Genomic DNA, 27,514 nt, shown 5'->3' with positions numbered 1-27,514 from the left:
TGGGTATATCGTGATCCAGACATGGTTGGGACAGCTAGTCAAATATATCCCTCTTTTCTAAAATGACCGAAACCATTTTGACAAATCCTTCCCCCCTACACACACACACACCTGCTCTACGTTGATTATCTTTGGCCTTGCATTTCCACAGATATATTTTTGAAGCCCTTGGAAATAAGCGGATTTTGACCATTAACCACTGCTCACTGGCCGATGATGCAGCTTATCAATGTGTGGTTGGTGAGGAGAAGAGTTTCACAGAGCTCTTTGTCAGAGGTGAGCATAATTAGCATTGATGTGATGGGACCTGAGGAACCCCAAGCAACCCTACTCTAAGCCTGCAAATATGTTTTAGAGAGATGTAAAATGCTTCCTGAAAATCCCATGCCTTCCACTTGTTCATATTTTTTTTTGTTCTTTTTAGCCTGTCTGCAGTCTGCTGCTGCTTTGGTGTCTTTTAAAAAAATGATAGGGCCTCTCCTACCCATCCACCCTGCACATCTATATTTAATCCCAGCCAACCAGGGAACAGAGTATTGATGAGCTGGCCATGTGAAACCAGTTAGATTGGGTGACACGATTATGTCAGTGAGTGAAAGGGAAGCCAACTACCCTTATAGTGCAGCATTAGTCCTACCAGAATGCACATATTATTCAGAAGAAATAGACAACAGCACTTTTCAAACTTTGAATGTAGGTAGAGTCCAAATGTATTGGGGAAGGAAGGGCACTGCAGAGGCGGTGGTGGTGTGGGGAGATCCTTGCATACATACTATTGCATGAACAAAGGACCTATTAGTTTACTTCCTTTATTCCCCACTATTCTGCCCAATGGAGACTCAAAGTAGCTTACATCATTCTCCTGTCCTCCATTTTATTCTCAAAACAACCTTGTGAGGTAGGTTAGGCTGAAAGTATGTGACTGACCCAAGATCACTCATATCTCTTCTGAATCAGGGTCCCCCCAGCGTCTATTCTGACATGCTAACCATTATACCACACCACGCGCTAGTCATGATGCAATGGCTATGCCCAAATGGGGGAGGGTGAGCTTGCCTTTATAATACCATCCCCCAGCACGTTCGTTGGACTTACAGTGAGCACCTGAAAAAGCGTGCATTCTGAGGAGTGCCTCAACGCCATGTCCTTGCAGCAGCACAGACCAGTGAAACAGGGAGCATCAGGCTGGTTGTCAAGGCAATGGACATTGCCTTTCCTCCTCCTGCAAGCTTTCCTGCCCCTTTGAGTGCACTCTCCTCCCTGACCCAAAATTGATAACGAGTGCTTTTTGGAAAGAAGAAAAAAAATCTGAAGCTCATCTCTGCAGTTCAGCTAAGCTCCCTTCAAATCAGCTTTCATCTATAAACCCCAGCTTGGAAGAACAGAGGAATACAAAGGAAGCATGTGAGAGGAGGACTATAGCCTATGTCAGTCTGCAGACAGTATTAAAATGAAATGTGCCTATTCCTGATCTTTCATTAGATTTCTTTATTACCTACTGGGTAATGACCATGACAGTCTTTACTGATTTGAAATGTGATCCTTGCTGTGCATTCGAAGGGAAAGAACTTGTCTGCAAAGCCATGCCTGTCATTCTCCCCTTGCAATTCTTTTGCAAGAGGAACGATGCTCTTCCTTTCTTCTTCCTTTGCAATTTCAACCCTTTTTGCCCCATTGTGCCAGCAAAACTTAGGCTTCCTGTTTAGTTCTTAGATTACATAACAATATTAGGATCGTAAGTGTGCTAAATTTCTGATTAATAGTTGCAAAGACTGAAGGGGGTGAGAACTGAGCGCTCCCCTGTTTTAAAGTTTCTCAGATAAGCAATGAATAAGGTAACTCACAAATCCATTATTCCTATGAACAGACCTTTCAGCAAAAACTCCAGGGGAACAAGGATCTGTTTTCCTTGCCTTCTGGGGAAAGGAAAAACATACTGCCAGCTGAATATTATCTGTTAATGGAACTTGGTTGTGCTCTGGACCACTCCCTCAATCCGTTTGCTTTCACATTGTAGAGCCTCCTATACTGATTACTCGTCCTTTGGAAGACCAGGTAGTGATGGTTGGAGAAAGAGTAGAATTTGAGATTGATGTGTCTGAAGAAGGGGCTGCGGTGAAATGGTAAGAAAGCAAACAGGATTTTCTGTTCCCTGTAGGGGTCTAAAATGAGATAATAATAAAAGGATTGCTAAAGAAAGATAGGGAGGTGGCAAAGAAGCTCAATGACTTCTTTGATTTTGTGTTTGTCATGGAAAGTATGGGGCATGTTCCCAGGTCACAGCTCCTATTTTCAGAAAGGAAGAACTCATCCAATCTGAACTCACCCAGAGACCTAATAGGGAAATTAAAAACCAATATGTCTCCAGGTTCTGATGATGCGTACCCAGCAATTCTTAAGGAACTCAGATGTGAGATAGTTGATCTACTAACACATACATGTAGCTTATCTCTAAATTAAAAGACTGGAGAGCAGCAAATGTGACACAAGTTTTTGAAAAATGATCCAGAGAGGACTGGAAATTACATGCCAGTCAGCCTAATGTCTGTCTCAGGCAAATTAGTAGACACTGTAATCAAAGATAGAATAGGTTTCTGCAAAGGAAGTCCTAACTCTCCAACCTTTCGGAGTTCTTTGAGAAAGTGAACAAGCATGGAGACAATGGTGATCTGATATATAATTTGTTAAATATTTATTGGGTGATATACCAACCCACCTCCCAAAATGGCCAATGATGGGCCTGGAGAGGGTAGGAAGTGACACATCGGATGAGTAAGTGACAATGTGATAAATGAAGTTACAAGTTGGTAAGTGTAAGTTGATATGCATTAGGACACAAAATTCCAACTTTAAATATAGGCTAATGGGGACTGAGTAAGAAAAAAAGATCTTGGAGTCATAGTGGTGGCTCAATGAAAGTATCAACCCAGGGTGCTGTAGTGGGTAAAACAGCAAACTCTTTGTTAGGGGTTATTCGGAAAGTGGTTGAGAATAAGATAAGGCCCCTTTATGAATATAAGAAGAAACCTCATTTGGATTACTGTATACAGTTCTAGTCACTGTGTCTCCAAAAGGACATTGCAGAGCAACCAGTGGAAGGCAACCAAGATGATTTGAGGTTTGGAGCACCTTCCTAATGAGGAAATGCTGTAGAGTCTGGGTCTTTTCAGTTTAAATGAAGGCAAAGGGGGATATGATAGAGGTTTATAAAATTATGCACAGGGTGAAGAGAGTTGACAAAGTTAGCTTTTTCTTCTTCTTCCAAAACTCTAGAACCTGAGGGCATCCAATGCAGCTGATGGGCAGTAGGTTTAGGACTGCCAAAAGGAAATGCTACTGTACACAGAGGGTGATTAAAGTGTGGAATTCACTGCCAGAGGATGTACTGATGGCCCCAGAAATAAACAGTTTTAAAGGGGGATTAAATAGATTCATGGAGGATAAGCCTATCAATGGTTATTAGCTGAGGGAACCTCAACATTCAGAGGCACTAAACCTCCCAATCCCAGAGGCAAGAAGCAACACTAGGGAAGGCCTCAGGTTCTGTCCAGAGTAACTGGCTGGCTCCTGTGTGAGACAAGATGCTGGGCTAGATGGACTATTGGTCTGATCCAGCAGGGCTCTCCTTAAATTCTTGTGTTCTGTTTCAATTCCCCTGCCTACAAGGCAATAAGAAGAGTGAGAGCACCCACTTGTCTTATGGAAAAACAAATATTGATTTTATCCAGCTTTTGCACACAATCTGTTTTTAAGACAGAAATTCCTAAAGGTTGTTTCTCATGAAATGATATGCCTTCACAGGTATTTGTGTAAAAAAGGTGTGTAACCGTTAGAAATGTTCGGCCTTATTGTCTTTCATATGAGAGCTTCATGTGCTTGTTCACATTTTCAAGCACCAAGTGAGGAAATGTTCTTAAATATCTCTTGCTTTCTCAAAGGCATGTTTCTTATCCATTCTTTGTGGGTGGAGAGGGACCAAGAATTTAAATAGATTCACTAGACACTCATTAAACTCTGGGCAATACAGCAGAAAGATGCATTTGCCATTTAGCATCCACTTATGGATATCTGAATGGGTGGGGTGCACTGATGGGTATCTAATCCTTCCCCAAACTCCGTGCAGCTGCCACTATCTGATCCCGTAGCTCAGAGCTACTTTGTGAAATATAACTACTCATTATAGACTATTGATATTTGTGGAATGGAAATCAGACAAGGGTGAAGGTGCAGCTGTCCTTGTTTTATATGGAGTTGGGAGCCAGGGGGAGACCTCTCAGCTTCACAATGAATCTATAAAAGAGTCAAGTATCTTTTCATTGGGACCAACCAAATCACCACAGAATAGTGAGTGCAGGGCTTGCATTGTAAATAGCACTAGGGAAGGTTTGGATATATAGCCAGCTATTATGGGTTCCATCCTTATTATCTTCATCATGAGAACTTCTGGTGCATCTGGAAAATTGGCTCACAATGGGCACTTATTCCTCTGAAATATCATTACATTTCCATTTCAAGAACACGACAGACCACAGAGTTTAAGCTCTTCAAACATCCCCTGAAACAACTTTTTTACTACCCTCTGTGTGTGTGTTTGTGTGTGTGTTCTTAGCAATCAGTCCAATAAAGAGGTCTGAGAACAAAAATCTGTCCACTATTTTGTGATATTTGCATTGGCCCTAATATATATATTTGTTATTACTGCACTTGTTCTCTGGATCAATGCAGCCACCTACAGGATTTGTATAAAATAATTTAGTATCTAGCATCACTCTCCCACAATTCAAGAATGCCAGAAATGATTCCTATTCAACATTAAGAGTAGGGAAGTACAAAGGTAAAAATCCACATGGGAAAACTGTCACAATTCAGAAGCTAATTAAACTTCAATTACAATAAAATTCACTTCATTTATGTTCTGATAGCTTCTTATTACTGCTACATTCAGATTTCATTAGCAGTCATTCCTTCCTTCTGATACTACTTCTTTTAGAACAGTATCTATTTTTTTAATGAACAAGCTGACTGATTGCATCAAAATCACAAAGGATATCAGCTGAAGAAGAAGAGTTGGTATTTGTACCACTTTTCACTATCCAGAGTAGTCTCAAAGTAGCTTACAGTTGCTTCCTATCCCAACAACAGACTCCCTGTGAGGAAGGTGAGGCTGAGAGAGCTCTGACAGACTTCTCTACAAAACAGAACTGTGACTTTCCCAAGGTCCCCCAGCTGGCTGCATGCGGAGGAGGGGGGAATCAAACCCAGTTCTCCAGATTATAGAGGCCACCACTCTTAACCACCGCACCAAGCTAGAGGACTATTTGTCATTCTTTGCTATGCATATATTGTCCCATGCCTGTTACATTCTTCAGAGCATCATCATGCCTCACTTGTTGTTGTTAGGTGCGAAGTCGTGTCCGACCCATCGCGACCCCATGGACAATGATCCTCCAGGCCTTCCTGTCCTCTACCATTCCCCGGAGTCCATTTGAGTTTGCACCAACTGCTTCAGTGACTCCATCCAGCCACCTCATTCAAAAGGCCTCACTTGTATAAAGGCACAATTCTTCCCTCCTGCATAGAGGTCAAAGAGATAGCTGAACCTAAGCTGTGTATGGGACATGATAGACCAGGGGAGAGGCAGCGCTACTATTGAGCTATGAGAAGGAATATAAACTAACAGTTTTTGATACCTATAGGGAAAAGGATGGACTGGAGCTGACCCGGGAAGAGACATTCAAATATCGTTTCAAAAAGGATGGGAAAAAGCACTACCTCATCATTAATGAATCCACCAAGGAAGATAATGGCCACTACAAAGTGCAGACCAATGGTGGGGAGTCAGTTGCTGAACTAATTGTACAAGGTGAGACATGAGGAACACCATCTTTTCTAAATAATCTAAATAACAAAAAAGAATATACAGAGTCTGGTTATAACTTGCTCTGTAGTAACGGCTGATGCAGCAGTAGCTAATTGCATGACAGCTAATACGACGGGGCTCCAAAGAACCTATTATGGGGATTGTTGGGCCTATATGCCGGATGTAATAGAATCCTAATAACAACAGGTGGCTGTTTATCATGTCCTATTAAAGCCTCACGTGCTCCGGATGTATCTTCCAGTTTCACCTGACTTCAGCCCCTTCTTTCTGTAAAAGCAGCATCAACGGTATGAGTTTTTGTCTGACCCCTGACCTGCTGATGTTTATGCCACTTCTTCCTCAAATTCACGATTCCAGAGAAGAAGCTGGAAGTGTACCAAAGTATTGCGGATCTGACAGTGAAGGCTCGGGACCAGGCTGTGTTCAAGTGTGAGGTTTCTGATGAGAATGTGAAGGGCATCTGGTTGAAAAATGGGAAGGAGGTGATCCCAAACGAGAGGATTAAAATCTCTCACATTGGCAGGTAAGTCATTCCTCAGAAAGCTAAGGCAGAACATGAAAATTGTCTTCCTGGGACGGTAGTATGCACCAAGATTCTTTGCCGATTTTAGTTAAGAGGGAGAGTGGAGGGTCAGAAGCTGATTTAAGCAGATATTTTCCCACTACGTGCTGTAAATTGTTTAGTAGATATGCAGGATGTGTTTGAATTAGTTCTGAAGGGTTACTGTCTATATAATTTATTTGCTTATTAAGAAAAATATATTCTCCCTTTTCCAATGGCTCAATATATTTTACAATCTGCCTCTGCGGAGGGCGGTATATAAATATAATAAAATAAATAAATAAACAAGCAAACAGTTAAATAACATAAAAAATATCCAATTCCCCCTGCCCCCCAAATCCTTCTTATAGTGCCTGCAATTGCATTCCATTACTCTGAATAAAATGGCGTTACAATGCCTCCTAAAGTTTCCCAAGTGCCTTCTCAGAAAGCCTGCTCCATAAAGTGGCAATGACTATGGAGAAAGCTCAGGTACTAGCTGATTCCAGCCAAACTACCTGTAGTGGAGAAAGTGGCAAGCAAGCTGAAGATGGGTGCTGCACCAATGGACAAGGAGAGACATTCCTTTTGATGTGTGGGTCCCAGGCTACGAAGGGCTTTAAAGGTCATAGCCAGCACCTTGAACTGAATTTGGATATAGACTGGCAGCCAGTGGAACTGTTGTTTTTTAAAGCAACAACGGCAGAGCTGTTTTTAAAATAGACTGGCAGCCAGTGGAGCCTGTTGGCCAACTCCCTACAACAATTGAGTTGCTACGTTCCAGACTAGCTGCAGTTTCCAGGTTTCTTCAAAGGCAGCAATGGCCAATTTAGGTGAGTCTAGGAGAGGAGAATCTTGGTGAACTAGCTACAGCTGGAGGAAGATACTCTTAGCTTACCCCACCAGGCTGCTTTCCAACATGATCCCCCCCCCTCAGGTAACCTGCTGTTAAAGTGTTATCATAAAGTGACTACCCAAAATAAGATGACTCAAGGAATTTCAACAAGGTCCAAAAATAATGTATAATACCCCCTTTTTAGACGTATTCCATTGAATTCTGATGTGTGCATTTAGCTGATTATTGCATTCGCCTAGATTGTCAGATTTCAAATATGGGTGTCCACATTCACCCAAGTTTGGTCTGTTGCAGCAGAAACAAAAAGGAGTCTTGAGGCACCTAAAAGAAATATAAGCTTTTGTGGGCTACATTTATCTAAGCATGGAAACCACAAAAGTATGCATTTTAATCTGCTTAGACTTTAGTTTTAGCTACCGATATATAGCATGAACAAAACTTTTGCTGTGTGTATTCTGTGTATATATACATGTATTTATTTACAAGCAATAAGCCCATTGTATCTAAAAATACAATGGGTGCTAGGATCCTCCCCCCCCCACCAGACTTGGCAGGCCAGCTGAGGCCTCATCTGGTCTTTTGGGGGGTGGAGAAGAATGCTGCTGGGGATCCCATTCCTCCCCCAACTCCCAAAAGGCCTGCCTAGGCCTCTCCAGGCCTGGGTGGGCCTTTTCAGGGCCAGGGGGAAGCGGTGTTGAGGATTCAGATCCTCCCCCCCCCTGCCCTGGGCAGTCCCACTGAGGCCTGGAGAGGCCTTTTTGGGGCTTGGGAGGGAGCGCTGGTGGGAACCCCATTCCTCCCCCATCCCTGCCCTAGGCAGCCTGCCAAGGCATGGCAAGATTGCAGCCAGAGCTGCTCAGGGTGGGGGCAAGCACTCGTGGGGGCAAGCACTTCCTCCTTCACCCAGTCCCACCGGGCCTGTAGTCCCAGGCCCTACATCCTCCTTCCCAGCTCCCATTTCCTGGGAAGGTACTTCTTCCATATGGAAGCAGTTGGAGGGGGATGCAGCCAGGTACAGGACATCCCTCCTGATTGGCTGTTCATTGGACAGATGGCCAATCAGGGATGGGACAGCTGGGAAAGCCTGCCTGATTGGTAGGTGATGAGTCCCAACTCCTCCCAGCACTCTCTTACTGTTTTATTTGTTCAGATTTAGAAAATGTATGTGGCATCTCTCCAGAGAACTGCTTGAAGCAGTTAACAATTACAACAATACAACAAAATCATTAAAACACATCCATTAAAAACAAACTGACATCTCCATTCAAACAAACCTGGGTACATCTAGGAGTCAGTCCAGTTCAGCCTGTGGCAGAAAACCCAGATTCCCTCTACTGCTGTACTTGGTAAATAAACGGGAATTCCAAGTTCCAGTGTTCCTAGGCTGAGAGCTTTTTGTCACCCTTTCAGAGATTTCCTTGGTAGGGCTCATCTCTCCCTTTGCTATTTTGTCCACTTTTACAGAGGATGGGGGTTGCTATGTATAGGAAGGGACAAATAGAGTGTTACAATGTGTGTTTTCCAGAATCCATAAGCTATCTATTGATGATGTAACCCCGGAAGATGAGGCTGATTATTCATTTGTTCCTGAAGGATTTGCATACAACCTCTCAGCCCGTCTTCAATTTTTGGGTAAGCGTTCTGAAATCTACATTCTAATAATTAGTACAGGAATGCAACAGGAACTGCTTGTTTCTTTGAATGAAAAACTTTTCAGTTAGTCTTTTGTTGTTGTTATGTGCGAAGTCGTGTCCGACCCCTCGCGACCCCATGGACAATGATCCTCCAGGCCTTCCTGTCCATTTAAGTTTGCAAGTTAGTCTTTAGAAGATACAAATAGAGAGCAAGAAGGACTTGTGAGGGGCATCACGTTTGCCCTTCCCCCAGTATTTCTTCTTTCCCTTCCCTGAAAGCCCCCATAACCTCTCTCCTTTTCCTGCTTCTGTCTCTCCTTCCTATCTAATAGCCAACCTGTCTTCATCTGCCCCCATATGTAAATGTTCCATAGTCACCCAACATGCTACCATGCCCCCCCTCCTTATGCATGGTTTTTGCTGACATAAAACTAAACTGAATAGCTGGCAATAATGCTATGGTTGCTTAGCAACAGCTGCTGAGGACATTCATTTTTTAAAGTTATATGTGCTGTTTCTATTATTTTGCATAGTTTTAACTCTCTTGTGGCTCAGAGTGTTACGTGGCAGAAATGCTGTCTGAAGCTGTCTGTCCATGAGGTTGGGAGTTCGATCCCAGCAGCCAGCTCAAGGTTGACTCAGCCTTCCAAGGCCACCCTGTATTGAGTCTGCCATGAAAACGCTGGAGGGCGTCACCCCAAGGGTCAGACATGACTTGCACAGGGGATACCTTTACCTTAACCCCCAAATACATGTTTGTTTGTTGGGTTTTAATCTTTTTCTGCAAACTGGAGGCATTTTTCAAATTTGTAGAAAGATCTGTCTTATCTGTTCATTGCTCTAGTCTTTGTATTTAAGTATCCACACCTTAACCCAGTTTTGTTGGCAGAGTTTAAATATACAAAGAAAAGTTGAACACCAAGCTGCTTAAAAGAATAAAACGGCCCAGTGCATCTGAGGAACCGCTTGGTTGACTATACCTAAAGCAGTGGTCCCCAACCTTTTTGAGGCTGGGGACCGGCGGCAGCAGGGAGGGCGATTGCCCGGCCGCGCAGGCACGATTTCGGCCACTCATGCGCAATGCGAGTGCGCGGCCCTCCTTCCCTCTCCCCCCTCCCACAGTAAGAAGCTTGCGGCCTGGGAAGTTTTTTACTGCGGGGGAGGGCGGAAGAGGGAGCCAGGGCCCGGTGCCAGGGCCTTCGCGGCCCGGCACCGGGCCACAGCCCAGTGGTTGGGGACCACTACCCTAAAGGACATTGAGATTGTCCAATTCCAACAAACTGGTGATCCCTTGCCCAAAAGTACATCGGGCCTCAACCAGGACCAGAGCCTTTTCAATCCTGGCCCTGAACTAGTGGAATGAGCTCTTGGAAGAGCTAAGGGCCCTGTCAGAGCTGGGCCAGTTCCTCAGGGCCTCCAAGACAGAGTTCCTCCACCAAGCATTTGGTTGGGGTGTTTTTGGTTGGATGTTTAATCAAATCAAGACGATTTGATTAAACATCTACTGGGCTCCCTCTACATGGACTCCCCCCCCAACCCCCCCCCCTGAAACTAAGAACTTAGCAATTGACTGACTAGTTGGCATGACTGATTTTTAAATGTTTTTTTAAGGTTTTAATAATATATAAATCTGGATAGATAAAACATTTATAACTGAGCAATAATTTCTACCAGGATAAAGCTGATTATTATTTTTCATTGTAAACACTTCTGCCATTCTAACTCATTGGCTCTTATGTTACTAATGCCCATTTGCACCCTCTTATACCCTGGCCCATTTTCTGCAGTCATCTGAAGCCTGAATCTCTGCTCTTTACTGCAGATTGCAGTGGCAAACTGTAGTTGTTATTTTTTATAGTGCCCCTGAACGTTTGTTTTAGAAAAGAAACACCATTATTTCACACCAGGGGGGTCCTTGGAAAGCTCCCAGGCTTCGACCCCTGCCCCACCTCACCAATCACTGACACAGGCCCTGCTGTGCATAGGCAGTTGTGGGGGGAGGGGTATATCCTTTGGGGATCTCCCCATGCAAAAGTGCTGAGCCCCTGGTGCACTGGACTGAGTTCAGTGTTTATTTAGCTTGTTATTTCTCCTTCCAAATCCCCAAAGATGGCATGCTCATAAAATGAAATGAAATGAAAAATGATTTTGCACTGCAAAATCTCTATAGTCACACAGCTAATGCCCTAATGAAGAAAAATTAAGTAAGAACTGGATTGTTGATTATAATATAGGGGGTTATTTCTGTGGCTGCCTAAATAGGAGAGAGATTAAATAGGCTTGAGAGACAACAAACACAGTAATGGTGCTTAATTTCAGTCCACATATAGAATAACTACAACCCAGCACTGAGTTAAGCCCACTTAAGCCCACTGATCTCAATGGAATTTATGTATGCATAACTATGCATTGGATTATGGCCACTATGGAAAGGTCACACCTGGGTGTAATGCGGAGAAATAGTTCCACACACTATAAATGATTGTTTCCTGGAATCATGGAATCCACATGAGGAAAAATAATGTTTGTTTTGATTCTAAACAGAACACAAGAATTGAGCCAGGGCAATGTCTGTTCTGGCTGCAGGAACTCCTCTGCTCAGAATGGCTTTCTTTTGTGCATATCAGATTTCAGGAATGAGATCCGGATTTGTATTCTGGAGTACTCAGTTCCCCTATACCATTCCAGAAATCAGATGCAGTGGGGATGGTCAGAATTCCCCAATTTTTCAAGTCTGTTATTTTCTATGGATGAAGTCTTTCTTGGGCTATTTTTTTTTCAAGCAAGTGACACCAAAATTGCAGGGAATTTAGTCCTGCCTGTCCACTAAAGCACCCCCAAGGTTCATGAGAGCTGGATCAATGTGTTACTAATAAAGGTAAAGATATACCCTGTGCAAGCACCGGGTCATGTCTGACCCTTGGGGTGACGCTCTCCAGCGTTTTCATGGCAGACTCAATACAGGGTAGCCTTGCCTTCCCCAGGCCAGTGCCTTCCCCAGTCATCACCGTTTTACCCCCAGCAGCAAGCTGGGTATTCATTTTACTGACCTCGGAAGGATGGAAGGCTGAGTCAACCTTGAGCCGGCTGCTGGGATCGAACTCTCAACCTCATGGAGAGACAGCTTCAGACAGCATTTCTGCCGTTTACCACTCTGCGCCACAAGAGGCTCTGGGTTACTAATAGTCCTGGACAAAATGCTCCCAGCTATCTTATTTGTCTCCTCTTTTTTTTCCCTGTGGAGGGGGATGCTATGCTTTCTCCAAAGCAAATAAGCCACTAGCCAAACACACAAGAGCAACCACTGGCTAAAAGCCATCAAATGCAAACGGGCTGAACAGAACTAACATCATATCAGAGAATCCCAGCAGACTTCCAGGCTGATGTAGCAAGCAATGTCAAAGTAGAGGCCCCAGTCAAAGAAACATAAGCAATGGCCACTGTTACTGTCCCAGTAGCCCCATGTCAAACCAAGCAGAATCTAGGGCCAATGTACAAAGTGCAAGAGAACCAATGACAAAACAGAGAATCCAGCTTGGGACCTTCCCACAAAGCACAAACCCTTTAAAAATTAAAAATGGTTTAGAAGTACAGAAAATGCAGAGCAGTTAAAAATTCTGAAACAATCCAAGAAAAGAGAACTTAACAAAACAACACAACCATTTTAAACTCTTTAAAAAAATATCAAATAAATTAGGTTGTTAAGGCTCCCATAGAGGTCTATGAGACAGGACAGACCATTCCAGTGCTCCCCCATCATGTGGGGGACAGTTGCCTCCATTCCCCCACCATGGCCTGGGAAACCTGATAAATGGAAGAAAAAACATGCCCCCTGTAGGATATTCTTCATATTCTGTTCTGTCATGCATACTGCAGATCTTGCATATTCCAACAAGTCAAAGGGAGCAGGAAGAAAGGAACAAGCAGGCTGCTACAGATGCTAAAAGACATGTGGTAGAACTTCCTGTGCATTGTTCTCTCAGATGGAAAATATATACAGATCATATACACATTGTCAAAACGCCCCCAAATTGTTGAGGGTAAGAACATAATATATAAACCAAAATCAATGACAATGTTCAAACATTTTGTTTGCATGATTTAGGTCATTTTTCTTATTATTGCTTTTGCATCTATTTATCATGCCAACCTTGGGAATTTGTTATATTTTTAAGTTAATCATAAGTTTAGTTCTGCTTAACAAACTTCATATACATGTTTATCCCTTTTCCTTTATTCCCTTCTAGAAATTAAGATTGACTTTGTGCCTAGACAAGGTAAGGGAATGTTTGTTATTCTACAAATCAGGGAAATGGGAGCAAGAGAAAAACCTGTGGCTTGTTTCAGAACAATATCCAGCTGTGTTTTGAAATGCTATTCTGCTTTAATTCTTTTTCTGCAGAACCCCCCAAAATCCATCTGGACTGCAAGGGCCAGACTCCCGACACCATCATTGTAGTGGCTGGAAACAAACTGAGACTGGATGTACCCATATCAGGAGACCCAGTTCCCACTGTGATCTGGCAGAAAGTAAACAAGGTAACAAGGTGTCTCAAAGGGTATTATATCTGAGAATGGTTCCATCAGGCCAAGTAACACCTTTAAATTCAAAATTCAATTCAATTCAAAATTCAATTAACTTTTGCTGGATTTTGAAACTATTAAAAGAGTCTTATTTGAAAAGACACTGAGACATTATCCCCCAATATACAATTTCAAAAAAAGAAACTTCGGTTTACTGTTCCAAGTAGTCACATTTACATGGAAGTGCATCCCATAAATCATATTTTAATCCCACCCTTTCTCCAAGGATCTCAAAGCAGCTAGTTCTCTTACCTGGCAACAGACATACCGGGTAGACTTAACTGAGAAGAAGAATCAGAGGGAGTGACTGACCCAAGATGACCCTGTGAGTTTAAGGGCTGAACTTCTATTTAATCCTCTGTCCTGGTCTTACCTTAACCATTTCATTCAACTTGAAATGAATCACTGAGACTTTGGCCAAAAAGTCTTCCAGAGATGCCAGAGAGCTTTCTTTATCAGACCTTCTGCTTGCTGCTGTTTCATTATTTTTATTTATTTATGGGATTTATAGTCCACCCTACTTTTATGAACTCAGGGTGGATTATATTTTATAGTTCAATACAATCCCTGTGTAAAAGTTAAAGTTAGTTCAAATTAATACAGTAACATTAAAACATTTACCTTAAAACTTCTCCCACTGTTGCCTAAAGACTGCTACACCTACAAACATTGGTGTCTACAATTGCCTTGGATTGCCTAATGTTAAGAGATTGCCTGATGTTCCCTTTGGTGAATGTTTCCTGTGTTCTGCATCTTTTCTAGGTTAAGGACGTAGTAATAAAACATGATAGGTCCACAGCTCCTATGGACGCAAGCGGAGACTTGAGTAATGACGATAAGGCAAGTGTTTCATTTTTCACAACTTGCCAGTGAAGTACCTGGCCTTTAAGAAACCTTTGTGTGATCTGTTAAGGTGTGCAGAAATTCACAAGTCTTTAAAGAAACCCATCCTTTTGTTTACTCTATTTTCTTCTGAAAATGTTTGTTCAAAAAGGAGCCAGGTTTCAAAGAAGTCATGCCCAATCCTGAAGTCAAACTGGAACATCTTCCTTTGGTCACACAGTCAGGGTACAATGGAAGATGCAAAGGGTACAGAATGCCATAGATACTATTCCTTTGCTACCAGCAAGAGAAAATCTATTTAAAGATGGGGCTCTCCCTCTTCTTCCTCCTCACCCTCTGTGTGGGTACGTCTCTGTTGGGACTAACAGATACTTCACCACACTACCTAATCACTTCAAATGCTGTGACTGGCTTTCTTCCCACCACCTAGTCCATATTAACCATGTTTAATTTTCCACAGCTCCTTGCTGATTCGGAAGGCAGAGTCCGTGTGGAGATGTTGGAAGATCATTGTGTATTCACCATTGAAGGAGCTGAGAAGGGAGATGAAGGAGTCTACAGAGTTACAGTGAGGAACCCAGCAGGAGAAGACACAGCTGATATAAATGTCAAAGTTATTGGTAAGGAAGACAGAATCACTCTCCAAAGGTTTCTGTCTGCCAGCCTGGAGCACAGTTGTCTCAGCTGCAAGATCTTTTTTTCTTTTTTGCATTTGATTGACTGGTTGTTGTGATTTTACTTAGAAATTAATCACTGTCCTATTTATCTACAGTCATAGCATTCCCTTCCATAAAAGGAAAGGACCACCACTAGATGAATGGAATTTTTCAATTCAGCCCATAGTAGACAGGGGCTCCATGTATTGAGCAGATTTGCCATGCTTCCCAATCTTCTGCTGCCCCTCCCGTCACCTTCAGAACTGCTCTTGGGGATCAAGTGACTCTTGGGAACAGCAACCTGCATGACGGGGTGTGTTGCTGTAGTAGGTAATCAGCAGAAATAGTGAATCTGCTATTGGGCAAGTGGAAGTTAAGAGTTTACATTTTCATAACCAGCATAAAGAATCCAATTTGTCTTACTCTCTCTCTCTTGTGAAAAAAAAGCCTTGACAAAAACATTCAAGGTAGGGATGCGTCCCTTAATAAAGCTCTAAGTAGTTGGATAGGCTTATTGGAAGGTGTTCTGGTTCAACCCCATTTCAATGAAGGCTATAGAAATGAAGGAGTAAACTGAACTAGGATTTTTAACTGGCCACCTCTCCGTTGTCTTTTATTCCTTGTTCATGTTATTTGGTTTTATTTTCTATAGGGCATTTTATTGCATCTTAATAAATACAGCAATAAATAAATCTCATTGTACAGACAGAAACACTGGTAAAATTATACAGAACCATTTGTAGAAAGGGAAAACTCTTTTACTTCTTTCTTTCTCCAGATGTACCTGATCCTCCTGAGGCTCCCCAAATCTCTAATGTTGGTGAAGATAGCTGTATGGTGCAGTGGCAACCTCCTAAATATGATGGAGGACAGCCAGTTCTTGGTAAGAGTGATATAACATTGACAGAATAATTTTTTTTAAAAAACCCTAATAGCTAGATTGGAAAGTCTTCTTTCAAAGAATCAGAACTTATAAAAAGCATGGTTTGCTTAACTATCTTTTCTTGTTTCTTGTTTTCTATCAGTTAAAAGATGGTCACTACCTGTACATACGAAGGGCAGCTTAGCAACATTGCACCCAGAAAAATCCATGTTTCCCATGTAACACACAGCGGCAGCAGTGCATTTCTTCATGCCTACCACTATTGCCCCAGTTACACAGAGGGCACAAAGCATACACAAATATCACTATCAAGTTTTCCACTGGCACTTGTTGTAATGTGTAAAGCTGCTGTCATGTCAGGCACTACATTTCAGTGAGTATCAAGCAGAAGGACAAGAAGAATCTGCACCAGCTGAAGTTCAGGTCCTCGGTCCAGTGGAAGGCTACAAACATCATAGATACAGACTGGGAAAAGGAACAGGCCTGTCAAAATCAGTTTCTATTGTAAATGTAATTAGGCTGTACTCAGTGTGCTGGGCTGTATCCTGGGTTTCAAACAAATTCTTTTTATAATATATCACTTTTGCAATTGATATATAATTGCAAAAGACATTTTTATCATGGAGTAAAATTTTAAATAAATTTTCATTCTATACTTGCAGATAATAATTGGTGGGGGTAATTAAGGATAGCTACTCTTACAAAGCTGGAATATCCAAGTGGATTTAAATATTGGGGGGGTGTCTTTTAATTGATGTCTGATCTGTTGCTTATGGCTGAACAGGTCAAGTAATCTGTTATCTTCACGGATGCAGAAATGTGTGAGGAATGTTCCACACATTGAAAAAAATAGTATTGCACCAGTCATATGGTGTAACACTAAAAAATAATATGCCTCCGGCCACTCCTCATATTATTTATTTATTTATATTCTGGCTCTCTTGCTTTTGTCTGCCGCCTTCTCATGCTCCTTGCACTCCGTATGCCTGCTTGAAATGGCGGAAGAGAGCAACACACTTTACATGCAACTCTCCTCTGCCTGTCAATCAAGCCAGGCAGCCAGTCACCTTTCTCAGTGTTTTAAAAGGCCCACGAAGGCAGCTAATTGTATTTTTAAGTAAAACCTCAATTGAAACGCCTGTGTATCTAATCATAGATGGATAGTGCTTTTTATAATGCCACACATTATGAAATAGAATCATAGAATCATAGAATCATAGAGTTGGAAGGGGCCATACAGGCCATCTAGTCCAACCCCCTGCTGAATGCAGGATCAGCCCTAAGCATCCTAAAGCATCCAAGAAAAGTGTGTATCCAACCTTTGCTTGAAGACTGCCAGTGAGGGGGAGCTCACCACCTCCTTAGGCAGCCTATTCCACTGCTGAACTACTGTGACTGTGAAAAACTCTTTCCTGATATCTAGCCTATATCGTTGTACTTGAAGTTTAAACCCATGACTGCGTGTCCTCTCCTCTGCAGCCAACGGAAACAGCATCCTGCCCTCCTCCAAGTGACAACCTTTCAAATACTTAAAGAGGGCTATCATGTCCGCTCTCAACCTCCTTTTCTCCAGGCTGAATCACGAGCCTTGAACCTTTTAAAAATTAATATTGTTCCTGATTTTGGGAGGAGGGACTTTGGAGAGGCATGCTTTGTGTTTTAACTGGATTTTATTATTTATTTTTTTTGCTTTACCTACATAATTTAACGCCTATTCATTGCTTCAGGCAGTTTGCTTTTTCAATAGGAAAAATCTGTCCCCAAGAGAAGGCAGAGGGAGGCGGTTGTGAGGGCAGGAATTGGAGGCAGAAATAGCACTACTTCAGCTCCACACATTTCCTTAGTGTGTGGCTTGCTGGTTGCTCTCCTGTAGTTTGGAAATGCATTTTATGCAGTTCCCCAGCTAGCACTTTAAAATGGAGGATGTAGCTACTGGTTGGCTGCTTGGATGCTGCATGTTGGTGATGCCATGCAAAATGCCAAAAATATGGTGTCTGCATAAAGTGAATATTTCACAATAGTTATTGGGTGCAGAATGACACCCATTTTGGCATAAAAGTTGCTAATTGTTAAGGTGCCACTGGCCTTCTATTCCATTTTGAATTATTAGGATCATTCCACACATAGAAAAAAATAGTGTTACACGAGTGCAATGGCGTAATGCTAAAGAAAATTGTGCCTCTGGCCATTCCTCACCTCCTGGCTCTTTCGTTCTCCTCTGCTTCTTGGCTATCTGCACGCCTGCTTGAAATGGCAGAGGAGAGGAATGTACTATACACAGGACTCTCCTCTGCCTGTCAGTCAAGCCAAGCAGGCAATCACCTTTCTCCTTGTTTTAAAGGAACCGCACTGCAAGCTAATTTTTTTAAGTAAAACTTCTTTGTTGCTATGGCTATAGTGCTTACTTTACTGCCACCCCTTTGGGAATTATGAGCCTTGAAGCTTTAAAAAAGTAACCTTGTTCCTGATTCGGGGGGGGGGGGGGGTTAGAGTGGTATGCTTTGTGTTAACTGGTGGGGAATTTTTTTTTTTTGCTCTGCCTGGACGATTTAATGCGTATTCATTGTTCCAGGCAGTTTGCTTCAAAAAAGGGGGGGGGGGGGAAAGCCCCATCCCTAGGTGAAGGGAGAGGGAGCCAGATGCAAGGGCAGTTGCTGAAGGCAGAGATAGCTCTACTTCAGCTCCACGCATTTCCTTGGTGTGTGGCTTGGTGAGTGCTCTCCTCTTGCTCGCACTGCAAAGTTGGGGGAATCCACTTTTTGCAATTCCCCAACTATCGCTTTAAAATGGAGGATGTAGCTGCCAGTGTGATACTGAGATGCTGGATGCTGATGGCATTGTTTAAAATGCAAAAAAAAAAAATGGTGTCAGCAAAAGGTAAGCCTTTCACTATATTTTCCAGGTGTGGAATGGCCCTCTGTTTCTTGCAGTGCCATCCTATAAAGAATTACACCCTTTTAACTGGTTTCAGAAGGGTGTAACTCTGCTTAGTCTTGCATTGTGTGTGGTGTTCTTAGATCCAGTAACATTTCTTGAAATAAATTAAAGGCTAGCTTGGCTCCTTGGTTCTGATGGGGGATGAGCAGCTGTTTCAAATAGTAAATCTGTCTCTAAGTGACAGATTACAAATCTGGCCTTCTCTTTGGGATAGTTTAAGAACATAGTCATTTTCCAGGATCAGTGTAAGTCAACCAAGATGCCTCAGAAGGGTGTTAGCAGGGATCTACACTCATTTCTGGGAAATGATACAAATCAGCTGCCACAGTGTCAAAGGCTCAAGGCTGCTGCTGCTTCTGCACAAAATGATCTCTTTATATTGTGACAAACAGATGATCCTGACACATATTAGGCAGGGTGGATAAGTAGTCTCTTTGGATTCCAAGAATGAATAGGATCCATGCAAGGAGTTGAACCATTCATTTAATCAGCTGTTTAAACAAATAAATCTAGATAATTAACCAATAGCTGATATCAAACCGGTAGGTTAAAAGAAACAGTAACGTATTAAAGATGGTCTTTCCATCTAACAGTGAGGTCACATCAACTTGATCATTCAAGTTACAATACATTTCACTGACTGTCTCAAAAAGACTTACACATGGTGGTTTTGTTAACTGTGAATAAGTATACAAATTGACTATGAGCCAATAGCATCTTAAAGGCTAACAATTATTTCAACACAAGCTTTTGTGAGTTAGAGTTCACTTTCAGATGTATGATGTATACAATCAAGATTCAATCAAAGGAGTAATCCATTCACCAACTCTGTATGAAATAAAATTAATTTGATAACTAGAAATGCAGGGAGGGAATTTTTAGGCATTATAAATAAAATGAACATATTTGTGCCTCTGACAGTGAACTCAAGTCCAAGCAAGTTCCTTTATATGACTATAGAATGTTTTCAACTTACAGGGTATATTTTAGAGAGGAAGAAGAAAAAGAGCTATCGGTGGATGAGGCTGAATTTTGACCTTCTGAACGATCTGTCCTATGAAGCAAAGAGAATGATTGAAGGAGTTGTTTATGAGATGCGTGTTTATGCTGTGAACTCTGTGGGCATGTCCCGGCCTAGTCCTGCCTCACAGCCCTTCATGCCCATTGGTGAGCCCCCCCCCCCAAATGTCACACCGCTTATGAAACCTCCAAAGACAGAGATATAGGCGATTGTATTTTCTTTCTCTACATGCTCTTTAAGCAACCTCTGGTGTTTTCTTGGGGGACAGATGACTAATTAGTTGACCATTCTTCATTAGTTTGTAACAATGTCTTCCCTCCTCTCCCTGTAACTGAGAGGTTCCAATTTCATGAACTTGCCACTGAATTTCTAACTGTTAAATTTAGAAGTGTGAGAGGCAAGCTGGGTCCGGATGAGAGAGGGGAACTAATTGATGGTGACCTCCCAGCCCCTCTCAGCTTCCCCTTTTGACTATGGGTGCAGATATCACAGTCTACTCCCCGTGCTCCCTTAATCCCAGCCCCCCAAAGAAGCTGCAGCAGTTAAGAAAACAGCCATGGTGTTATTTTTCATAATTAATTGCTATGACCCTCACACTCTGCAGCCTTCCCATCAGTCTCTGATTGCCTGAGAGAGAACAGTAACTGAAATGACTAAAGTGGTGCTGCAGCTCCCAGTGAGCTCTGATCAGGGGGCAGAGCTTTCTGAGGGAAACAGTGTGGAACTACCTGCCCCTGAGAGTGATGGGCCAGCAGAGAAAGGAAACCTGCAAGGGGAGCTGGGGAACTCCAGTCTTCCGTCACCGCTTCCCAGTTGGGCTGTGGGGAAAGAAGACATACAAGCACCCCTGCAGGAGGAAACCACTCTAAAAGGTCCAATAATTCTCATGGAATAAGGGGGGAAATTACTGGACTAGACATGTTGGTGAAGAGGGACTGGGTTTGCAGTGTGTGTTGTGAGGCAATGTGCAAACATCCCTATTCCTCCTCTGCATGGTGCACGTGCTTTTAGAATTTTTTCTTAATGATAGGCTTTGATTAAATGTAGCAAGAGGAAAGCAACTGTACAAAATGTATTTGTTGCCACACTTTGTGGTGCAGGGCTAGCATCAGCATCTCTATTTGTTCTGTGGAGGGGCTGCAGTATTAAAATATTAATGGGGAGTGCTGATATTTAGTTTTGCAAAAATAGCGAGGATCACTATTAAGTAATTTTGGACTTCTTAAAAATTCTTAAAATTCTTTAAAAAATGGATTTCTGTCTGTGGTAGCTTGTAAACTAAGCTGAATAATGGGATGATCTTTGTGTTTGTATGTTCTCCAAATACACGGTAACCTTCTTGCAGTATACAAATGCACCCAAAATTCACTAACCCAGCATGGTGTAGTGGTTAAGAGTAGCAAACTCTAAACTGGAGAGCCGGGTTCAATTCCCCAATCTTCCACATGCAGTCAGCTCGGTGATCTTGAGCCAGTCAGAGTTCTCTCAGAGCTCTTTCAATCTCACCTATCTCACAGGGTGTCTGTTGTGGGGGGGAGAAGGGAAAGAGATTATAACCACCACCCCCTTTAAAACTCAGTTTTTATTTATTTATGTTTTGACTTTTATTCTGCCCTTTCTCAAAAAGAGAGCGGATCACAATGTCAATAAGAAGAGTTCGTTCTTCTATGCCACTTTTCTCTACCAGGAGCCTCAAAGCTGCTTACATTCACCTTCCCTTTCCTCTCCCCACAACAGACACCCTGTGAGGTAGGTGAGGCTGAGAGAGCCCTGATATTACTGCTCAGTCAGAACAGCTCTATCAGTGCTGTGGTGAGCCCAAGCTGGATGCAGGTGGGGGGGGGGGGTAGCCGGGAATCAAAGCTGGCTCGCTAGATTAGAAGTCGGCACTCCTAACCACTACACCAAGATACAAAAATAAAATTTAAAATTACTTAAAGCTATAAAAGTTTAAAATTAGCCAATATTGCCTTTAATAGTATTGTTATATGTGGAAGGCACTGGCAAACCACCTCGTATTGAGTCTGCCATGAAAACGCTGGAGGGCGTCACCCCAAGGATCAGACATGACTCGGTGCTTGCACAGGGGATACCTTGACCTTGACCTTTTTTATATTGGAAAGGGGGGATTCCACTTAACGTAGCCCTCACGGAGGTGGCTGCAGGCAGAGCAGTTTGTGGCCAGTTACTGTGGGCCTCAACCACAGGCCTGGTGGGAACAGCTGCTTTACAGGGCAGAGAAATGTAGGGCGTGAAAGCCAACTTCTCTTATCTTCCCCAGCCTTTGTATGCTCTCTCTCACACACACAGACAACCAAGATTATCCTTGGCATTTTTTCTTATACTGTTTGTCATCATTTCAGAGATCAGTGATTACCATATCAAGTGCTTTTCCACAGCCAAGTACCTTCTGTCGTCTGAAGGAATGTTTGGCTTACAGGGGGTTGGCTTTGAACAGTACTTGGAAGCAACAAGGAGGGCGAAATGCAGCCATCCTCCCACCTGGAACTGCATCTAAAGAGATCGCACTGGCTTCCTCTCAACCTCTGGACCCAATTTAATGTCCTGGGGTTGACCAGAAATGACCTGGATGGGAATGCATACCTTCGGCTAACATTGGCTTTCCTTACAGATGCTCCCACCTTTTTATATCTGTAATGAAGGAGGTCTTGTTTTTGGATTAAATCAATCAAAGCAGCACAGGGCTTTCTTTGTCATGTCCCCAGTTTTGCTTAACTGCTTCAAAATCCATTATGACAGGAGATCTGCAAGGTAGTAAATCTGTTTTTATTTAGACAAGCACTTAGAGACATATCTTCAGAAATGGCTTTTCAAAAAGTTTTATGTTGTGGATAGTATTGACATTATGGTTTTAGGTTGCATTTTGCTTAGCTTGTTTTTGTAAATGACCTGGGTGGTAACAGAAGTGGGAGATGGCATTATTCACATTAAACACAGCACTAACTCATAGCCTCTGGATTTCTTTGATGATTTAGCTCCTCCAAGTGAACCAATGCACTTTATGGTGGAAGACATTTCTGACACTTCCGTTACTTTGAAGTGGAGGCCCCCTGAGCGGATTGGAGCAGGAGGATTGGATGGCTACATCATTGAGTACTGCAAAGACGGCTGTGAGTAAGCCTAGGCACAGGCAGCACCATCCTTGGTACCCACCTCAAGCAAACAAACTAGTGCAGTATCACGCTTGGGAGGAAGTCCACAAATGCTCTTTGCCCACCTGTCTAGCTGTATTGACTCTGGGCATGAAGCATAGGTTATTAAGCAAAATGCTCTGTTTTCCCCAAATGCTCTGATCAAAAGTGGGGGAAATCAACAATGCGAAAGAGGGATAACTAGCAGGATTTCTTTTGCACAGTTTACGAGGTGATTAAGTCCTTCAGGAATCCAAGACAGACAATGAATATTATTTAAAATATTGTAGCTTTATTTACATGATAAGACTAAGCAATTACACTAACAAGTACAGCAGGAAGAAATAAGATAGGAAATGGCTAAGTTTGAGGAAAAGGTTCATACGATTACCTATCTTGCACAAATGGAGAAGTTGGGTGCGTTGAGGGAGGAGGTCAGCAACACAAATGAAACCATCATCCAAGTTGGGCATTGCCAGAGGGGAGCAAGAGCATGTGGAGCTCCTAGGAAGGGTTTTTATGCCCTTTCCTTAGTCAGATACATGGTGAAAGTCATGTAGACAAAAAGTGGGCTTTGGACAAAGGGTGTAGATGCCCCCTTTTGATGTGGGCCCAAATGGTTGATTGATCCAGGATGTCGAGGATCAAAATGATCAATGAGACTGATCTGATATAAAACTCTTGGCATTCTGGCATTTTAATGGGTAGGATGGGGATTCAAAGGTAAGAAAAAACTTCTGAGATCTGCCATTTAGTAGGATGGGGAGTCAGAAAGGAATTTGAAGTTGCCAGCACTGTGTTTTCCCACAGATGCAGGGATGCTGAGTTCATGAGGTCAATCAGTCATGCGAAGCTTCCCTGCTGCTCTGCAGAGAAAGGTTGGCCTGACTGCTTTTTTGTCTAGGCCAGAGCAAATGTCCAAAATTCAGAGTCTTGACTGAGTCTTGATTGAGTCTTGACAAGTGCTAGTGTCCCATGATGAGGTCTGTTGTCATAGGTACTGATCCAGAGTTTCTGGCACCATGGGATACAGTCCAGAGGGTCTGGTTTCCACTGGTTATAATGCAGGGTCTGGTAGCACTGGTGACATTTCAGGGGTATGGGTGCACAGGTAAAAAGGTAGAGTCAATTTATAGGTCTGGCCTCCCTGGATTTCTCTAATCCCCTTTCAAAACCATCTAAGGAAAAGTCTTCTGGGAGTTTGGATTGTCTTCGCTAATTATTATTATTATTATTATTTATTTGATTTGTATGACCGCCGCTCTCGGAAACCGGCTCGCGGCGGTTCACAACATTTCAATACAAATACTGAAGGCAGGAGCTATTGAGCAAATCAAAGATGAAAGAGATGAGATGAAAACAGTGTCTACCTTCCAGCATCTGGAATGATGGTGCAGCAGACAGAAATATGTCTTCCCATCAGAAATTGAATACATCCTATTGTCATATAGAATTATTACAGACAAAGTGAAACATAGGAGTTAAGAGCATAGTGAATTGGAAGTCCATAATGGAACAAGCTTAAGCAAGCCACTAACTTTGAACTTCAGTACCTCTGCCTATTTCCAGGCTGCAATAGGATATATGCGGCATACATATATTATAAAAATATATTACATTTATATGCTTTTATTAAAATAACTATTTCTACTATATGAAGCATCCTATCTGAGCACACAGATCTCTCTGCCATGCTAATTCTCGCTAGAACCATTGGAAAATGCCAGCTTCTTTCTCCATTTAACCTGTTGCCAAAATCACATTGCAGCTGAATTCCTTTTAGATATATACTTTAGAAAACCTAGAGCTAAACTGTACTTGAAAAGGGTCATCTTTAAAGTGAGGGATCTTGATTTTGCAGCCACAGAATGGATTCCAGCTCTTCGTGGCCCAACTGAGTACACCTCTGCCTTGCTTAATGGTTTGGTGACAGGAGACAAACTATATTTCCGTGTCACAGCTATAAACGTGGCTGGTACAAGTCAACCAGCAATTACTAAAGAACCGATTACTATCAGAGAAATCTTGCGTAAGTATACAGAGTCCTTTTCTAATTATATGATTAATGAAGAAATATTTAGGAAACTGATGACATCTGAACTTTATGTTTAAAAATTATATTTAGAATATCTGTAGGATAACCGCCGAACTATGCCCCCAAATACTAAATTCATGTTCTACTCTGAACACAAAAGCAATTAATCCTTTCCCCCCCCCCTTTTTTAATAAACAATTTTATTTATTTCATGGAAAGGGTGGGGAGTGAAGGGGTTGCTATAGAGTGCAGGGGAGGAGGAAACGGGGGAGAAAGTCAGTTTTTTATAATTGTAGGGACTGGGACGGTGGGGGTTTTATGTATTTTTATTGTAGCATTCTTATCTGTTGTTCTCCACTGTGAACTAGCAGGCTAGGAGAAGCAGCCTAAAAGTACAATTAGAAATAAAAATAAATCCAAGTTATAAAGTATTTATTAAAAAGAAAATGTTCACAAGCATATTTTTAGTACAGCACCAGACTAAGCAAGGGTTTCAAAAGGAATGGGTGAAATGCAGTTCTTCTGTTCCTCTCTTTATACATGCCCTATCAGATGTTAAAATATAGGACAGGCTCCTTAGCTCAGGAAATTGCAGATTTCTACAGTTTCCATTACCTTGAAGTTTCCTTCAGCTATCCAGGCCAACACATGACTAATGGCTACCTCCAAACCTCAGTTAAGTGTTCTGTTTGCTCTAATGCACTTAGAACCAAATAAATTTTTCTCCTTACTTCTGATAGCCCTGTGGCCAGCAGGCTTCATTTCATTTCCCTAGCATGATGTTACCCAGTGACATGCCAGACTGGAAAATCTTTTTATAAGTTTTTATTTTAGCTGCAGTAAAAAGGAAACATCACAGGGAGATTGTGTCCAAAGCTCCTGTATAAAGAATAAAGGGTTATATAGAGCTTTATACATCTACCTTATGTCTACCTCATAGGGTGGGGTCAGATGCCTGGATGAACACAATAATGCCACTTCTTCAATGTCATCTTCAGGATCACCACCAAAGTGTTGGATCACCACCAGCCTTGGAGCCTTTGACATGGCATGGTATCACTGGGTCAGCACTCCCCCCCCCTCCAAGTTTACACTTGGCAGCACACTTCCCAGACTTATGGCATCAGCTCATATCTGGCACAGCTCTATCTGGAAGGCTGAGTTACAATGACCCTTAATTTTTAATCCAACCAATTTAAAAGTATCTATAATTTCATTTCCATTGAATTATTGGAATATAGTATTACAGTATACTGTAATACAGTATTACACAAGCTGTTTTCTCTGCTCTGTTTTCTCTAGTTAAAAGGTTAATTTCTTAAGACAGAGACAGAAACAGCGATCAGATCTTGGTCACCAATATGAAACTGAAGCCAATTTCCAATAACTTAATGATCAATTAGAAGGTTGTAATACTTTCCTTAAACGCCATTCTATCACACCCAGGAGTTTTATCTTCTCCCTGTCCCCTCCCATTGACTTGGTAAGGCTAGGTCAAAGCAGATTTCCTGAAATCTCCAGAAATTTCTTCCTGAAGTTTTTCTAGTATTTTATACCTTTAAATCTCTGTTCCCCGTTTGGGGGGGGGGGGCTAGCTTGATCATCTAATTGTCTAGACCTATTAGTGCCTGCATGAATGTGAGCTGCCTCCTCACCCTGCTTTTTCTGACAGAACCTAAGTCTTAAAAGCTGGCAATGCTGATTTGGTTGCTTGGTAACCTCTACAATAGTCACTGAAATTTCCTTTCTCAAAGATAAAGCCACTGCTTCTATCATTTTGCAGATTTATTTCAGTTTTTCTGCAAGTCTGAAACTTTTCTCGGGTTTATTTATTTACTTATTCATTCATATATTTGTATTTCACCCTTCGCCATGGGATCAAGGTAAAGGTAAAGGTAAAGGTATCCCCTGTGCAAGCACCGGGTCATGTCTGACCCTTGGGGTGACGCCCTCTAGCGTTTTCATGGCAGACTCAATACGGGGTGGTTTGCCAGTGCCTTCCCCAGTCATGACCGTTTACCCCCCAGCAAGCTGGGTACTCATTTTACCGACCTCGGAAGGATGGAAGGCTGAGTCAACCTTGAGCCGGCTGCTGGGATCGAACTCCCAACCTCATGGGCAAAGCTTTCAGGCGGCTGCCTTACCACCCTGCGCCACAAGAGGCTCTTGGGATCAAGGTAGATCACAACAATTTGAGACACAATTCCAATTTATAAAAAGTGAATATCTCAAATTTTTGCTGGGAAGTAAATTGAGACTCAAGCTTGACAGGTGACACTGAGGAGGTAATGTCTGAGGGAAGACATTCTCATCACATAGGTAGGAAACACTAGCATGCAAAACTCCAAAAATCCCAGAGTTCTCTGGAAAACAATCTGAAAACCACAGACTGAAGTTAATGGCCAGGAATTTCTCAGATGCTTATCAGAAGTGTTTTAGTATTGGTGGACTACTTCTCTAAGAGCTTTCTTTCCAACAATACTGCTCTTCC

The 27,514-nt window shown here is 42.3% G+C and overlaps 1 protein-coding gene across 1 annotated transcript in view; it reads left to right on the top strand.

Annotated features, from left to right (window-relative positions):
- MYBPC3 (myosin binding protein C3) overlaps positions 1-27,514 on the top strand; it is a 70,243-nt gene that overhangs the window by 28,587 nt on the left and 14,142 nt on the right. Inside the window, exons 14-26 of the mRNA XM_077322437.1 lie at positions 152-276; positions 2,018-2,123; positions 5,697-5,863; positions 6,239-6,404; positions 8,804-8,910; positions 13,160-13,189; positions 13,315-13,451; positions 14,259-14,336; positions 14,800-14,959; positions 15,774-15,878; positions 19,794-19,982; positions 22,833-22,967; positions 24,850-25,017. Coding sequence (XP_077178552.1) covers positions 152-276; positions 2,018-2,123; positions 5,697-5,863; positions 6,239-6,404; positions 8,804-8,910; positions 13,160-13,189; positions 13,315-13,451; positions 14,259-14,336; positions 14,800-14,959; positions 15,774-15,878; positions 19,794-19,982; positions 22,833-22,967; positions 24,850-25,017 — 1,673 coding nt within the window. The remainder of the gene's footprint in view (positions 1-151; positions 277-2,017; positions 2,124-5,696; positions 5,864-6,238; positions 6,405-8,803; positions 8,911-13,159; positions 13,190-13,314; positions 13,452-14,258; positions 14,337-14,799; positions 14,960-15,773; positions 15,879-19,793; positions 19,983-22,832; positions 22,968-24,849; positions 25,018-27,514) is intronic.

Source organism: Paroedura picta, chromosome 2 (assembly GCF_049243985.1).
Source record: "Paroedura picta isolate Pp20150507F chromosome 2, Ppicta_v3.0, whole genome shotgun sequence".
Lineage (NCBI taxonomy): Eukaryota > Metazoa > Chordata > Lepidosauria > Squamata > Gekkonidae > Paroedura > Paroedura picta.
This window is presented reverse-complemented; position numbering and strand designations above follow the sequence as displayed.